The sequence below is a fragment of the Chelonia mydas genome, chromosome 18 (assembly GCF_015237465.2).
Source record: "Chelonia mydas isolate rCheMyd1 chromosome 18, rCheMyd1.pri.v2, whole genome shotgun sequence".
Classification (NCBI taxonomy): Eukaryota; Metazoa; Chordata; order Testudines; family Cheloniidae; genus Chelonia; species Chelonia mydas.
The window spans coordinates 23,110,178-23,126,387 of NC_051258.2; the positions used below are offsets into that span (position 1 = coordinate 23,110,178).

General features: G+C 43.8%; 1 protein-coding gene across 1 annotated transcript; it reads right to left on the reverse strand.

Annotated features, from left to right (window-relative positions):
• Positions 1 to 6,387: 6,387 nt before the first annotated feature.
• On the reverse strand, positions 6,388 to 14,683 carry TNFRSF9 (TNF receptor superfamily member 9). The gene is made up of 8 exons (XM_037881054.2): positions 14,254 to 14,683; positions 13,838 to 14,020; positions 13,578 to 13,703; positions 12,050 to 12,187; positions 10,811 to 10,877; positions 10,597 to 10,715; positions 10,192 to 10,326; positions 6,388 to 8,690 (listed from the first exon to the last, which is right to left on the reverse strand). Exons 2-8 carry the CDS (start codon positions 13,947 to 13,949, stop codon positions 8,563 to 8,565), a joined length of 825 nt encoding a protein of 274 aa, XP_037736982.1. The 5' UTR covers positions 13,950 to 14,020; positions 14,254 to 14,683; the 3' UTR covers positions 6,388 to 8,562.
• Positions 14,684 to 16,210: the final 1,527 nt, after the last annotated feature.

The following is a 16,210-nucleotide window of genomic DNA, read 5'->3' on the forward strand; positions in this document are numbered from 1 at the left end:
AGGACACGGACGGCCGCCCCGTTCTAAATGCCACCCCAAGCACCTGCTTGGAAAGCTGGTGGCTGGAGCCGGCCCTGCTTGTAGCCTCTTACACTTGCTCTCTAGCTGTAGTGGTTAGCTAACAAGCTCACTGGCCTGAGCGATACCACCCCCGGAAGGAAAGATTTCATCACACAGTGCTATTGGGCAGACACCTCCAGAGGTTCAAAACACCCACATTGAGGGAGCAGCAGTGTAAAGCAACCTGCAGCAATTTCCATTATGCGTCAATGGCTGAAAATGAATTCTAACATTAGCTGTGGGAATGAAAGAAATATTGTCTGAAGTATAACTGTGTAAACTATTTATTTGAATTAACTTAGAGGCCTTAATTCAGAACCAGCCCCCAATTTTCAGACCCCTTTAGTCTCTGGCAAAGTTGCTAACATTATTAGAGTTCAGCAGTTCCTCTGAACTACATTAAGGTTAGTTTCAAGAAAAGTCCCATGAAGTATTTACCTTTTAAGGAAAAACTGTTCATTGTTGTATCATTACTTGGGAAAGGTAGGGGATCTTTCCCCATTCCCTGCCTCATTTGGGATGAGCTCAGACATGTGAATTTCAGGCTACTGAATTACAACTTCCTTAAATGAATAAATAAAAAATGAAGTTGGTCCAATAAAAGATATTACCTCATCCACCTTGTCTCTGAGTAAAAATGAAACTATAATGCTGACAGCCAATGCAGCACAGGACAAGGAGCGTCTGTCTACTCTGAGCATCCAGGGGATTATCCAGGGCAGTGCTGTGGGTAGCCATGTGATCTAAAATGGACAGTCAGAACATATGACACATGCCAGCGCTGACCATGGTTTGCTCCTGGGAGTGATGCACTTTTGGATCTGGAGTAGCATGTGCTTATGTTCCTTTGCCTTTGAATATCAGAAGCCAACTCATACAACTGTGTGGCAGAAGGGAAGGAGTATCATTATCACAAAAGGAGAGGGATTTCTTGAAGCTGTGAGTAGGCTTTGACATGCCAGAGGCTTCTAGCTAGCATTTGCAAAACATTATATATTACAGGTATCTTTCATAGTCGGTTTGCACCCAGTGCCTCTACGTATTGTACTGTTGCTGCTCTTTGGTGTATCCCAAGAGACTCAATAACCCTGGCTTTTTTCCAATACATCAGAAGTAACAAATGTGGCTGAAATGAAATTCTTGCTAGCTGTCAGCCTTTGGCTCATCAGGGGAGGCAGCATGGTTTTCATGGGCTGCATTCTTACTCGAGTTCAGCTGCTGACTTGCTGGGTTGTGTGAGACAAGTCTTGAACCTCTCAGTATCCATTCCACCATCTATAAAATGGGGATGATAATCCATCTCTCACTGGGATGTCATGAAGATTAATTAGCTAACATGTATAAAGCACAGTATAAGTAACATTAGGGTCAAAAGTTTTACCTTCAAAGAGTTGGCAGGTTACAATTCAAATACAATGGTGTGTTCCTAATACCAATGGGGGATTTCATGAATCTACACAAAATTATAAGGACCAAATTATTCAAGCTTGGTCTCACTATAGATCTTAATAACCTTCCTCCTTGGTCAATGTACACCACAGAGCTGCGTGTCTGTCTTCTGTCTCATGGATCAAGTCAGCATAAACTCTTGTTATTGTCTTAATATAAAGAGGTATGGCTAGATGCTGAGGTACCTGGATTCCCCAGTCAGAGGTCAGACCCTGGAAAGGTCAGACTTCCCAACACAAGAGGCATCATAGAGAGAACAAAGTAGGTGTTTTTATTCAGACTAGTAATCTCTTATATGTATATATTCTGGACTATTTTAGGGCCTTGTATACTTGTGAGGGAGTAAAGTTTTAGAGCCTGGTATAGAAGAGTTATTTTCCAGCTAGTGCAATGCTCTCTCTATACCGCAGTCTCTGCATGCAATGGGGTCTCAGTTTCATAACAGTTCAAAGGGCAGTTTGCGGAAATAAAGATCCAAGGTATTCAATGATTTTCCCAGTACTTTTCCTATTTAAGCTAATGTACAATGTTGATATATCAGTCACTCAAGGTAGATAAAAGAACAAGAAATACATGATACAATGTGTCCAGAACTTAAAGTTGCAGCTGAAATGTGTTCTTGTAACCTCCATCTGAATGTATTAGGGAACAAATCCAAATTTTGATATACCAGCATTCCAATTTCAGGAGACGCTTCTGAATTCTGAATAATCAAAGTTTACCTTAAAGAAGTTAATCTATATTATAGCCCACCACCAAACAACTTGAATGCAGTAATAGAGACATACATGGGACATAGTAATAAGATACCGCTGAATGTTCTTCTAGGAGGTATGAGGTGAGAGTAAGAGTCACTCTTGCTGTAAGAGAGGACTGAAATAGAACGTACAAGTTTCAGATCAAGATTGCCCAGATAAGAAATGACTAGCTGTCTTAGTTCTGTAAACATGTACGTTCAGAAACTGTCTTCAGACATTTGGAGAAGAAAACTTACAAATATGAAATCCTACAGATGCAAATAAAAAGACAAAAGTATGTAAATCTGCTGTAACATTCAATGTTTCCACAGGCAACAATTTCCTCGAAATACTGATGAAGATCTGGACCCAACTTTTAAGTCAAAAAAGACAGAACCACCTGCTGAAGTGTTTGCATCCTGCTCCCAAGGTAATAATACTAGCCATGCTTAGCTCCACAATCTAATGCTTAATAAAGCCAGCTGTCCTCTCACATTCCAGTCCATGCAGGAGTGGTGTTGGAGTCTCTCTCTATTTTTTCTATTACCTATATAAAATGAAATCTGAGCCCTCATTAATCTAATGTTCCCACTATCCCACATGTGCCATAGTTTGTGGTAGGTCCACTTATGTAAAAAGTCCAATGCTCACACGTCTCTTATGATAGGATTCCTCATCAGCACTGGATTGCTAGTGTACATTTGGCAAATCTGAAGAAATTATATGTGGGGAAACAGTAACTGTGCCTGTAAACAATGACTTGACAAAAATTGGAGGAGTGATAAAGAGGATAGGTGACTGATACATAGCAATCTGGATCACTTGGTAAACTGTGCAAGCAAACAATATCTGTTTTAATATGATTAAGGGTAAATGTATATATTTAGGAATAAAGAATGTAGGCCATACTTACAGAATGGTGGGGGTGGGGGAGACTCTACCCTGGGAAGCAGTGACTCTGAAAATGATGTGTGGGCTGTGGTGGATAATCAGCTGAAAATGAATTCAGTGCTGTGACCAAAAGAGCTAATGCAATCCTGAGATGTATAAACAGGGGAATCTTGAATAGGAGTTGAGAGGTTATTTTACCTCTGTATTGGGCACTAGTGTGATCACTGCAGGAATACTATATCCAGTTCTGGTGTCAACAATTCAAGAAGGATGTTGATAAATTTGGAGAGGGATCAGAGAAGAGCCACAAGAATGATTCAAGGATTAGAAAACATACCTTATAGCAATAGATGCAAAGAGCTCAATTCTATTTAGTTTAACAAAGAAAGGTTAAGGTGTGACTTAATTACAATTTATAGGTACCTACAAGGGGAACAAATATTTAATAATGGGCTTTCGGTCTACCAGAGAAAGGTGTTATATAACATGAGCCAATGGAAGTTGAAGCTAGAAAAAAATTCAGATTGAAAATAAAGTATAAATTTTAACAGCATAATTAACCATTGGAACAATTTATGAAGGGTCATGGTGGATACTCCATCACATAGCAATTTTTAAATCAAGATTGGATGTTTTTCTAAAAGATATGCTGTAGAAATGATTTTGGGATAGTTCTGTGTTACACAGGAGCTCAGACTCGATGTTCATAGTGGTCCCCTTCTGGTCTTAGAATCTCTCCCATTCTTTCAAATAACACTTTTTAAATGAGGAATTTACACCTGTAACCCGTGACACCTAGTGGCTCATTTTAGTCCTCCTGCCATTTCTAGTACAGCTGGAGTTATTCATTCTATTCCTTCTTTTTGCAGCTGCCCAGTCACACACTGTTCCAGTTGATGGCCTCTTTGATTATCAGACCTGCCTTTATTTCACCGACCAAACGTCAGCCTGAAAAAGTTAGGACAACAAAAATCCAGGGACAAGAAGGAAGGCTGTAAGCAGCAGTGAATTCCTAGAGCCTACTTTCCTCTAGCAACAATAAAATATATTTCTTCGTCATAGCTGTGAGTTGAATGATGACTCCTTCTTTCTGTCTTAATTATCAATGGCCAGATCTACATAATGCAATTCCTTCCCTATTCAAGGTTTGCTTTATTACTTTGGTGGAGCCTTTTACTGAACTCAGGTGGATGCACAGAGGTTGCTATTCCTGTGTGTTAATGGACATTGAATTGTCATAGTTGCTGTATATTAAAATTCAGTTTTAGATGAAAGTTTAACTCTGAGAGAAGTAATTTGTCATGTTGTTGTTAATACAATCAGGGATGAATCCAAAAGTCTGCATGCCACATTTTTCCAGGATCTTTAGGGAGCAAATTGTTTCAAACAATTAGATGTGCCATCATGAATTATTGAGTCAAACCGTGATACTACTATTGCAGTTGAAATTCAACTGTACAGTATATTACTTGTTTACCTGCCAGTGGGATTAGATCTGAATTCCTTATTTCATCTTGTTAGAATTAAGACTTCAGCACAGCTGCAGTGAGAGTAGACGTGCAAATTAATTGCTCATTATATTTTCCTCAATACTGCTTGGACAAACTTACCTCATTTTTTTCAGAAGAGGAGAAAATGTCTTGAAAATATTTTCCAGAAAGTATTGAAGAAACTAAACTTGAAAAAATGTGAACGATAGCTTAACATTTCTCTTGAAGACTGTTATATAAATTGAGGAGATTGCACATGATACTGCAAACTGCAGCAGACACTTCTCTGACGTGCTGAAAGGGAAAGGAGCTTTTCAGCTGTGTCTACTATATACATGATGATAAATGGGGGTTGTTCAAAAGTGCCATTATTTCAGAAGAACAGGTGCTTCTCTGGGATCTAGAGTGAGAACAGGCCATTCATTGTGAATATAGTAAAGGCAGGTACTACTGGAATATGTTCTAGGGAGTACATGAGCCCATGGCTAAAATTTTAATATTTTATAAAGACACTTTACAGATTACTATTGATTATTCAAATGCTGTAAAAGTTTTGAGATATGTTAAATATATTTGCTACAGATATTGTTCACTTGAGATTACCTTATTTCCTATAGAGTTGTTTTTGACATGGAGCATATTTAAGTGCAAAGCACATTGTTTAAAATTGGTGGTTTTAGTTTTGCACTTTCATGTGTGTTCATTTTCTGCTTCTTGCACCTTTCATAAAATCCAGTAGCACAGGCTGCTGTTCAGCAGTTCTGTTGGCAAATAAGAACGTGTCCCTTGTAGGAAATGCCCTGGTAGTGTTCTGAACTTTCCTTTGCGTTTGTACCATGTGTTAATTTCAAGCTCTTTTTATAAACCTACTTGTAGATGTATGCATTATGCCCTTCATATTTCAAGTTAAATAAAAAAGAAGTTTTTAAAATGGAAGTTAGCCAAAAGAGGCTCACAGCTGAACTCTTTGGCCACTTGTTCCTTTCACTGGCTCTGGCTTTCATTCTTTTCTACAGCACCAGAATTGACTAACTAAATGCCCCACATATTAGCCTTTAATTTACTGGCAGAATACTTATGTCACAAAGTAATTTCTACGAATGTTTATTCTTAGAAACACTTTCTACTAGAATCTGCCCCCTAAACTGTCAAGCCCTGTTGAGTCAATTTACTAGCTGAGGATGTGCCCCAAGGACTTTATATTTCAGTTCAATGGAATTTTATATGGAGCTTAAATGCTCAGCATAACAAAGAGGACACAAATTAGGTGTGAGAAGTAAATGTCATTAAATCAATCATACGTGGAGAAGAGTTCTGTGTGAGCACAAAAGATTCTCTCACCAATCGAAGTTGGTCCAATAAAAGATATTACCCCACACGCCTTGTCTCCAAAAATCAATCAATAAACAGGTTGGAAAAAATACTATAGTGTGTGTGCAGGAAAGGAAAGGAAAAGGGAATAAGAATTTCAAGTACCTGAAGATATGCATAGAGTTCTGTGTGTCCAAGAGTGAAACTCCAACTGTTGGGGTGCAAGTGTTTTCAGGGAAAACACCACTGCTGAGGTTCTAGATTAGAAACTGATCACAGGGTAATCTGTGACATTCCGAACTTCTTACAAGAGCCACACATTCATTTATAAATAGGGTGGTAGGTTTTTTCACTCCTTGGTCATTACATCTTAAAACTTGCAAATATGACTTTTGTTACGGCTCACTCATTCTCCTGTTTGACAACACATTAATTGAGAGGAGAAAAAATATAGGAAAAGTTTTATTTTTTTTAAAAAATCTTATTTAAATATATGTAAATATGTAACTTTACAGGCAGGGCTTCAGTTCCAGACTCTTCTTTTCATACATTTTGCTTTGTAATCAATTATATATAAATGTAATCAAAACCAGCGAGTGTGGGTTTGCTGAAAAATTACTGCTACATAAGGCTTCTCTTGCATGGAGGGAGTGACTGGGCTCTCATTCATCTGCCAGAAGGAATGTATCTTGCCTAGTTTAAAAACAAACCCACCAAAACCAGTCTTTACATGACACGTTGATTTAGTTGACTTTCATTATATTTTTGAATAACATTTAATGAAAAAATATAATATACATTTATGGTGCTGTAAAAGGGTACAACTATCACTGCCAATGCCATGACTCAAACATACACATTCTTATTCAAATTAAAAGCAATAGTGACTGATCAAGGCAGATACACTTTCTGCCATGAAAATATTTCCAACATCATAGTTCTACCTATGAAATTAGCAACATAGTAAGTTATATTTTACATGTACTGTACCTGCAATATATGTACTGTATTTAACATATCCAAAAATTAGAGGGTAATATTCTAAGATCAAAAGGATGAAGCAGTCCAGTTGCACTACTCACAGATCAAATTAATAACCTGTCACAGTGTATCCCAGGGGCGGACAAACTTTTTGGCCTAAGGGCCACATCTGGGTATGGAAATTGTATGGTGGGTCATGAATGCTCACAAATTTGGGGGTTGGGGTATGGGAGGGGGTGAGGGCTCTGGCTCGGGGTCTGTGGTGGGTCCAGCAATGAGTTCAGTGTGTGGGATGGGGCTGTGGGGGGCGGGCTCTGGGGTGAGGCTGGGACCAAGGGGTTCGGAGGACAGGAGGGAGATCAGGGCTGGGGCATGGGAGGGGGTCAGGGGTACAGGCTCCAGGTGGCGCTTACCTCAAACAGCTCCCAGAAGCAGCGGCATGTCCTCCCTCCAGCTTCTACACAGATGTGCAGCTAGACAGCTCTGCACACTGCCCCCTCCGCAGGTGCCGCCCGTGGCCATGATTCCCGGCCAATGGGAGCTGCGCGGGCAGTACTTGGGGTGGGGGCAGCATGCGGAGTCTCTTGGCTTCCCCTATGTGTAGGAGCTGGAGGGGGGACATGCTGCTGCTTCTAGGAGCCGCGCGGAGCAGGGCAAGCCACGGACTGGGGCAAGTCCTGGACCCTGCTCCCCGGCAAGAGTTCAAGGGCTGGATGCGGCCCCTGGGCCGTAGTTTGTCCCCCCCCGCCGGCCGGTGTATCCACGCCACCTACAAAGCCAATCAATATAACAGCTATTTGGAAAGCACAGAAAAGGTGTTCTGGGACATTTGACATCCCTGACTTACCCCATTCCTTTTAACTTCTAACTAAACTGGAATAGGAAAGCATTCTGTAGGGCAGGATATAGAAGTTCATTCCCAGGGCGTGGGGGCTTCTGGCAGTTGAAATAGTATCAGTCTAGATTTTTATACCACACCCATCAGTGTGATAGCTGAGCACAAATTAGGAGGGTCTATAGTTCCAGACATGAAATGTATTGGAAAGAGCAAAGTTGTGGAAGCTTGTACACTGGCTGCCTGCACTGTATCTAGCTGTAGTCAGTGTTTAGTCTGTAACTTCAGGAACATTATTCTCACTCCCAAACTTTAATAAGTAAGCTATAGCATAGACATCTACTAGAGGTAACAGAAGAGCAGTTTGGCTTGTGGTTCCTATATTATTGATGCTTTTTAGTCTCTAGAGCAAATCATAATATTTTAGAAATAATATTCTCAGCATATGAAAAAAAGGTAGCAAGTTTGCTTTCATTTTAAAGATGCTGCCCAGAGAGTTTCATTAGAATTAGAGATGTTGGCAAGGGCTAATTTTTAAAAAGGTGTGTGGCTTTTTGTTTGTTTTTTTAGTTTTGTTTTTTTTTAAATATAAAGACCAACTCTTCTGTCTGTAGGACAGTGATGTACTGAGAAAGACCTGCTTCATCCACCACCGACTGCATTGTTCAGTCCATAAGTTTTAAAATTCACTTAACCTGCTTCTGCTTCCCCTCCCCCTCCCCCTCCCGCTCCCCCCCATTATGTAACCAGGCTCCTGTCCTGTGCTCTGAAAGGAAACCACAATTGGCTTTCTTAGAAAGTCCAGTTTCTAATTCACCAAGGAATCCTTGAATAGTTTGGATTTGCTACAGTCATCACAGTCTCCTTGTTCTTCCTCTGGAAAGCGGCAGCTGCAGGCATCCTCCTCCTGAGTCGATTGCTCAGGTGTTACATTCACTAAACAAAAAGAGATGATTAACTTGAATTGCATTTTTTAATCACTCATATTTCATTTTCCCTCAGCAGGGACTGCATGGTGTTAACAAGTTCTTCAGAATTGTTCAGTTATTTGCCCTGAAATTGCCTTTTTCTCCAAAGATATTTCCTGATAAGTTAGTCTATTGTGCTTTGCTTTCTCCAATGCACAGGAGGCTCTCATTGAGGTGAGGAGAGCTAGCGGCATGGAATCTCCAGACTTCAGAGAACAATATTGCTTTCCCCTGTAGATTGAAATACCACTATTGGCACCAAATGTGTGGATTTATTCTGATCCATATATGAAACCTATCAGTTCAAGGGTTGATTTTACTCATAATTTCTTTAATGAAATTTCTACTAATGGAAATAACCAGCAGAGATTTAAATATACACACACAGTCAACTGCTGTTTGACTACAACAGAACATGTACATGCTTAATTCTACTTTTCTTACCCAGCCCATGAACGTCTCATGGTTGAAATATCTGATTTTATTTTCAGCTGATACTTCAAAGTGTGTGTGTACACGTACACACACACACACACACACACACACTATATATAGTTTAGTTTAGTGCCAACATGGTAACAGTGTACCCAGGTTCTGCACTCCAAAGAGCTTACAATTTGAATGGACAGAAAATATAAACATTTTCAGGACCAGCTTCAGAAACCCATGTGTGTCTGTATGTCCTCCTCCTAACCTTTTGCCCAGTGGTTAGGGCACCTGACAGACCACTTTGCATCATGAAGAGAGAAGATTCAAGTTTTCATAGCCTGCCTCCCAAGTGAGTGCCTTAATCACCAGGCTATAAAGTCATTTTCACTTTCTCTTTGGCCCAATGAATATTTAAGTAGTTAATACGTAGTGGAACAACTTCAACAGGAGAGATTGAGAGAAACACACAGCATAGCCTATAGCCTGGTGCTTCAGATGCTCATTTGGGAGGGAGGAGATGTGAGTTTGAGTCCCTGCTCCACAGCGTAGATTAAAATGTGGTTCTCCTCCATCCCAGGCAAGTGCACTAAATCACTGGGATAAAGGTTAAAAGGGGACAAACATGGATGGACACACATGATTTTCTGACTGAAATGAAACAGATGATCCAAAATAGACTCTTCCATTTGCATACAAATTCTGAACATTTTCTGAACTGAACCAATTTTTTTTCTGATTTTTAATTTGCTGGCTGACTCCAAAAAATAAATTACTCACCCAGCTCCAGTCACTCCCAAATCCCAAAGGGCCCCGGGAGACCTCCTTTGTAACATTTCTAAAGCCAATTTCTTCCCAATAGCCTGCTTTTTTTTTTTTTAAATAAAAATCTAAAACCTGGTTTTCTTTTCACAGTGTAGTGACTTTCAAAGAACACATTTAAGTTCAACTATGCTGCTACTTTTTAAGGAAACTCTTAAACCTGGATTCTTGCCTGCTTGCCCACCACTAGGAAAAGGAAGATTGTAGGTAGCATGTCTTACTTTTCTTGAACATAGCAGGTAGTTTCTTTTTGTCGCAGATGCTGAGGCACACATACAAAGGTAGCAGAAACATTATGCACACCACCACAGCCCCAGTAACAGCGATGCTGATGGTGACCACCTGAAGATCCTTCCCTAAGAAGCAAAAACATTCCTTAAAAATGATTGCAGAGCAAAGCTCCCCTGCAATGGAAGCAGCTGGATTATTTGTCCCTGAACAACTAGAGCTACTTTTCTTTTTGCTTCTACTGCTCAGAGTTGCTGCTGCTGTACCAATCTGTGAGACTGGAGACAAATAAAAGGACCCTTAAGTTCAGTTATAAGCATGAGAGCTATAGTTTAGCTAATTCCAAGACAAGTTGTAACTATTTCACTCTAGTGGGGAATTATTATGCAATAACTCACCTTGTACATGGATAGGGACTATGATGGAAATGGTGGCTGGAGTCATAGTTTCTGAAGCTTGTCCGCAAACCACATCACTCCTATTAGTCCCATTCACCAGGACCTTATCTGGAAAGCATCTTAAATATGTTTAAAAAAAAAAAGAATGTATGAAAATGAATTAAACGCAGACCTCAAAGCTATAATCACTTGTTTTTTTAAAAAAAGTACTTACTTTGTCCATTGTCTGCAGGGACCATTGGTCTGATTGTTAAATGTCCCATTGGGACACTTTTGGCAACCTTTGACAAATACAAAAGTTACCATTTATATAAATTGAAGTTTAAAATGGTGCAAGAGACATTATTGTACAGTTGAGCAAAAATAATGTTGCATTTATATATCAATTTTCATCATCAATGGCTTGCATAAACAAAAATGTGAGGATCGGTAAAGTTCTTATATTAACTAAAGTAAATATTTTCATAAGTGGCTTTCATTGTAAACAAGTTGATTGAGGTCCCTGAACTGGAAGAACTGACAGAACTAATTCTGTTAATGTATTTCAAGATACTGAAGAGTCAACTAGCATCCTATGAACTGTGCCCCAAGGCCAGAATGTCTCTATTCTTGCTATTCCAGAGTTCCGCAAGTATCTTTTCTTTGTCACTCGTATTCTAAAGGACCAAGGCCTATGTTTCTGGCCCTACCAAATTCACAGCCATGAAAAATGCGTCATGAACTGTGAAATCTGGTCTGCCACCATGAAATCTGGTCTTTTGTTTACTTTTACCCTATACTATACAGATTTCATAGGGGAGACCAGCCTTTCTCAAACTGGGGGTCGTAACCGAAAAGGGAGTTGCAGGGTTGTCACAAGGTTATTTTAGGGAGGTCATGGTATTACCACCTTCACTTCTGTGCTGCCTTGAGAGCGGCACCTGTTGGCTGGGCACCCAGCTCTGAAGGCAGTGCACCTGCCAGCCGCAGTGCAGAAGTAAGGGTGGCAATGCCATACCATGCCATCCTTACTTCTGCGCTGCTGTTGGCGGCCGCGGTGCCTTCAGTGCTAAGCTCCCGGCCAGCAGCCGCCACTCTCCAGCAGCAGCACATAAGTAAGGGTGGCAGTACCAACCCCCCAACCCTACAATAACCTTGCGATGACCCGCCCCCATACACACACACCCCCCTCCATTTTTGGTCAGGACTCCTACAGTTACAACACTCTGAAATTTCAGATTTAAATAGCTGAAATCATGAAATTTATGGTTTTTAAAATCCTATGACCATGAAATTGACCAAAATGGACTGTGAATTTGGTAGGGCCCTACCTATGTTAATGGAGTTTTACTGAGCTAATGGACCAGCAAATAATACCATAAGGCCTCAATTCTGCAAACAGTCACATGGTCTTTTCTACTATTATTAGCACCTAAGAGTTTTGCATAAAGTAATGGGACAAAGGCAGCCTTACCTTCTTCAAGAGGCTCTTCACCTACTCCACAGTTTTCTACACATTTAGAACAGTCTTTTCCAAAACAGCGATGCCCGTCCTTACAACCACATTCTGCATCCACTGTTGGAGAACATTCCCTTTTATATTTGAATTTTCCTGTAGAGCAAAAACAGATATCCCGTATTGGCACTCACTCCTCAAAGCATCTGGGTCAGAAACAAGCCCATCCTAGTAAAACATCATAATAGGGAGCTGTGATGAGTAGAGGGACCTCCTGCCTGATTTGCTTCAGAGGATTCAAGCTGAGAGTGCAGGCCAGAAAAGTGCAATGGATGCACCAAACTGATTTTCACTTTGGCAATTGATTTTTTTTTTAAAGTTAACTTTTTTCCCCCCTTTTTGGTAATACAGGGGTATCCAAACTGGGCCCAGCTGAGGGCCTTATTACAAAAGCCCTTGTGACAGCTAGGTACCAAATTTTTGCTTACATACTTAATACAGTCACAAAAATACAGCCATGCATTTCTGACTCACACACAAAACAGGAGCTGGAGTATATTGGCATATCTACCTTTCCACAATTTTATTTCCAAGTGAACCTTTGCATGGGGGAGGAGGTGGTAGCGGAAGGGACACCATACATAAATATGCTGTTTAAAAGGCCCATGGATCTAGACATTATTAATCATGTACCAAGAGTGCGCTTAGCCTAGCTTCCAAGGCTAAACAATTCCATTTACAGCTCAATGTCTGTGTACGCTACACCCTGCTATGCTCAAACACCTACAAGAACAGGGATGGGCAAACTATGGCCTGTGGGCCGCATCTGGCCCACCGGCCATTTTAATCTGGCCCTCAAGCTCCTGCTGGAGAGTGGAGTCTGGGGCTTGCCCCACTCCGGCACTCCAGCTGGGGCTCAGGGTCAGGGGCCACTCCACACAGCACCCGGAAGCAGCGACATGTCCTCCCTCCAGCTCCTACACATAGGGGCAGCCAAGGGGCTCTGCTCCACAGGCTGCCCCTGCCCCAAGCGCCGCCCCGCAGCTCCCATTGGCCAGGAACCGCAGCCAATGGGAGTTGCAGGGGCAGCACCTGCAGATGGGGCAGCACACAGCAGAGCCGCCTGAACGCACCTCTGTGTAGGAGGCGGAGAAGGAACATGCTGCTGCTTCTGGGAACTGCTTGAGGCAAGCATCGCCTGGAGCCTGCACCCCCCCAGGCCCCAACCCCCTGCCCTGATTCCCCTTCTGCCCTCCAAAGCCCTCAGTCCCAGTCCAGAGCACCCTCTTACACCCCAAACCCCTCATCCCCAGAGCCCTCACCCCACCCCATACCCTGAACTCCTCATTGCTGGCCCCACCCTGGAGCCAGCATCCCCAGCTGGAGCCCACACCCCAACCTCAATTTCCTGAGCATTCACTGCCCGCCATACAATTTCCATAGGCAGAGGTGGCCCTCTGGCCAAGACGTTTGCCCGCCCCTGTATTAGATGGAGCTGGGGGGCAGCAGGTCAGGGAGCCGGGCCACAGGAAAGGCAGTACTGTACCTTCACAGCGGCGGCATCTGGCGCACGCCCCCAGTGCACTGGCCGTGGCGGAGAAGGTGCCCGTGGGGCAGGCGAGACACGCGTCGTCTGGGCTCTTCCCGCAGTTCTCACAGCTGAGGAACTTGCCTGCGAAGGAGCCGGAGAGATTGGCTGGCTCCAGCCGTGATACCCGCGGCGCTGCTGCACGCCCAGGGGCCGGCCCCAGCGGCCCTCCCGCCCCGCCCCGTCCCGCCGCCCTCCCTGCGCCCCAGGGCACTTACCGGGCGGGCAGTGCTGGGGCAGCGCGGGGGTCGCTGCGGCCGGACCCAGGCTCAGCGCCAGGCCCAGCGCCAGCAGCGCCGCCGTCACCAGAGGAGCGAGGCCGCGGCCCATGGGCGCTGCGGCGAGAGGCGGCTGCGGGGCTGCGGCGAGAGGCGGCTGCGGGGCTGCGAGTCTCGCTGCGTCTGAAAGGCAACACACCGGCCTGAGCCGCCGCTGGGGAGCGCCGGAGCCAGGCCGGCCCCGGCCCGGGGCAGACCGCCCGGGAGACCCCCTGAGGGGAGTCCCTGGGGAGAAGCCCCGGGGAGAGCCCCGGCGAGCGCCGAGCCGCCCGGCCACCCCTGAGGGGAGCCCGGATGGAGCCCGCCGCGCAGACTAGGCGCCTCATGCCCCCTCCGGACCACCACCACGGCCTTACCTGCGGAGCTGGCGACTCCTTCCCGGCCGAGCGCCTCACGGACTCTGCCGGCGCCCGGCTCCGGGCGGCCCTTGTGTGACCGCCCCCGGGGCGCTGAGTCACCGGCCGGCGGGGGCGGCTCGCGGGAAACCCCCACGCGCCCCTGGGAGCGCGAGGCCGGGGTCGCACCCGCCCACTCGCGAGCTCTGCGCTCTCCGGGGCTTAGCGAGGGTCTTGCGAGGCACCCGACTGCGCCTCCCTCCCGGGCATCGCCGCAGCTCAGAGCCGCTCTGCGCCGTCCACCCGCAGATCTCAAAGCGCTCCTCTCGCCCTGCCTGTCGCTCCGGCACGCGTAGAAGCCTGGCCGCCCCAGGGGATTTTCAGATGAACCAGCCTCAGCACCAGTGTTTTTTTTGTAAAATCCCCAGAGTAGCCGAGCTATGCAGAGGAAGGGCCCAATGGCAGGAGGCTCAGACACCAATACTATGTCCTCTGGCTTCAGCTTACCTCATCTCACCTTACTACTATTTGTAGTATCAGAGCACCTAGGAGTCCCAGTCTTAGACCAAGTCCCCTCTGTGCTAGGTACTGTACAAAACAAACTAAAAAAAGGCAGTCTCTGCTATTGACAAATTGGCCCTCCCATACACTGGGACCCTATGAAGCTTCCCTAAACATAAGCGAGAACAGGCGGTATGCTCGGTTAACTAAAATCTACAACCTTGCCGCGCTCTGAAGTACTTGCCCAGATGAGTTTACATATATCAGCCAATATTATAAAAAATCTGTTCCTAAAGATAGGTTCCTAAACACATATTCAATCATTCATTGATGTAAAAATTCATTAACGCAGCTTTAAGGGAATCTGGTGGTGTAATGTGCCTTCTACAACATCAAGTTCAGCAAAACTCAAACTTCTGAAAACAAGGAAATGCAGAGTTAAGGTATGTACCCACTAACCTTATCTCTGCCTCCCTGGAGATAGCAATAGCTCCTGGAAATCATCTGTATACATGACAGCTGCATTTGCTATAGTAGGGTATAGTTGTATTGACTAGTGGAAGGATTAGTTGTAAATGTGATATGAAGTGATCTGGGAGGGTGTGTGTTTGAGCCCCTTTCCTGATCCATGTCTGTGTGATCAATGGAAAGAAGTGCATGTGTACCTTGAGAGATTCAGTATGCCTTACTTCAAGTGTGTTGTGTAGGTTGTTAGTAGCAGGGCACAGGAGTCTTTGTGCCAGGGAACTGTCAGCAGTTGGATGGGAGATGAGTGTTGTCTGTGATTTTAATGAAGGGTAAGTGAATATAGTGTTAGATGGCATTGTAGGTAAGGGTGAAAGTGTTGTAAAATGCACTAGATGTGGTGATCTTTCAATGGAGTAGGTTAAGTGTTTGAGGGTAGGGCAGATGTAGATAGCTCCTGTACAATGTACAGGCAAGCCTGTGAGTATGTGTATTATCGATATATTGTAGCATCACTCAGAGATGGCAGAACTAAAGTTGAATGGGTGTTAAACTTTGTATTTTCTGATTTTCAAAACTTTAAGGTAGAGTTCTGCTGAACTCGACGATCTGGAAGGGCATGAGATACCACCAGGCAACCTTAACTCAGCATTAGTTACATTTTTTGTCAATGAATTTCTAGTTTTTTTTAAAAGAAAGAGAAGCGTTGATAGGAGATAGTGGTCATTTAGGCAGTTGTAATTATGTAGGTGTGCAGTTCGGACACTACTGTGGGCAGGTAACAGTAATTATAATAATAATAATTAATACCTATCTCTTTCATAGCGCTTTTCATCAGTAGGTATCAAAGCATTTTACCGAGGAGGGAAACATTATCACCATTGTACAGATGGAAAAACTGAGGTACAGAGAGATGAAAGGGCTCTACATAGCCATCTGCAGCATAGGAGGCTTATAGCAGTGTGAAGTTGCTCATTCATCTCAATGTGATGTTCTCAGCTGAATAAGAACA

Bases quoted from the DNA above. Each gene is read 5' to 3' on its own strand.
- TNFRSF9 (XM_037881054.2), bottom strand. From the start codon at position 13,949: ATGGGCCGCGGCCTCGCTCCTCTGGTGACGGCGGCGCTGCTGGCGCTG. The intron at 12,188-13,577 runs GTACAGTACTGC...TTTGCTCTACAG, and splicing joins CAGATGCCGCCGCTGTGAAG to GAAAATTCAAATATAAAAGG. The intron at 8,691-10,191 runs GTAAGACATGCT...CTTTTTGTTTAG, and splicing joins ACCTGCTATGTTCAAGAAAA to TGAATGTAACACCTGAGCAA.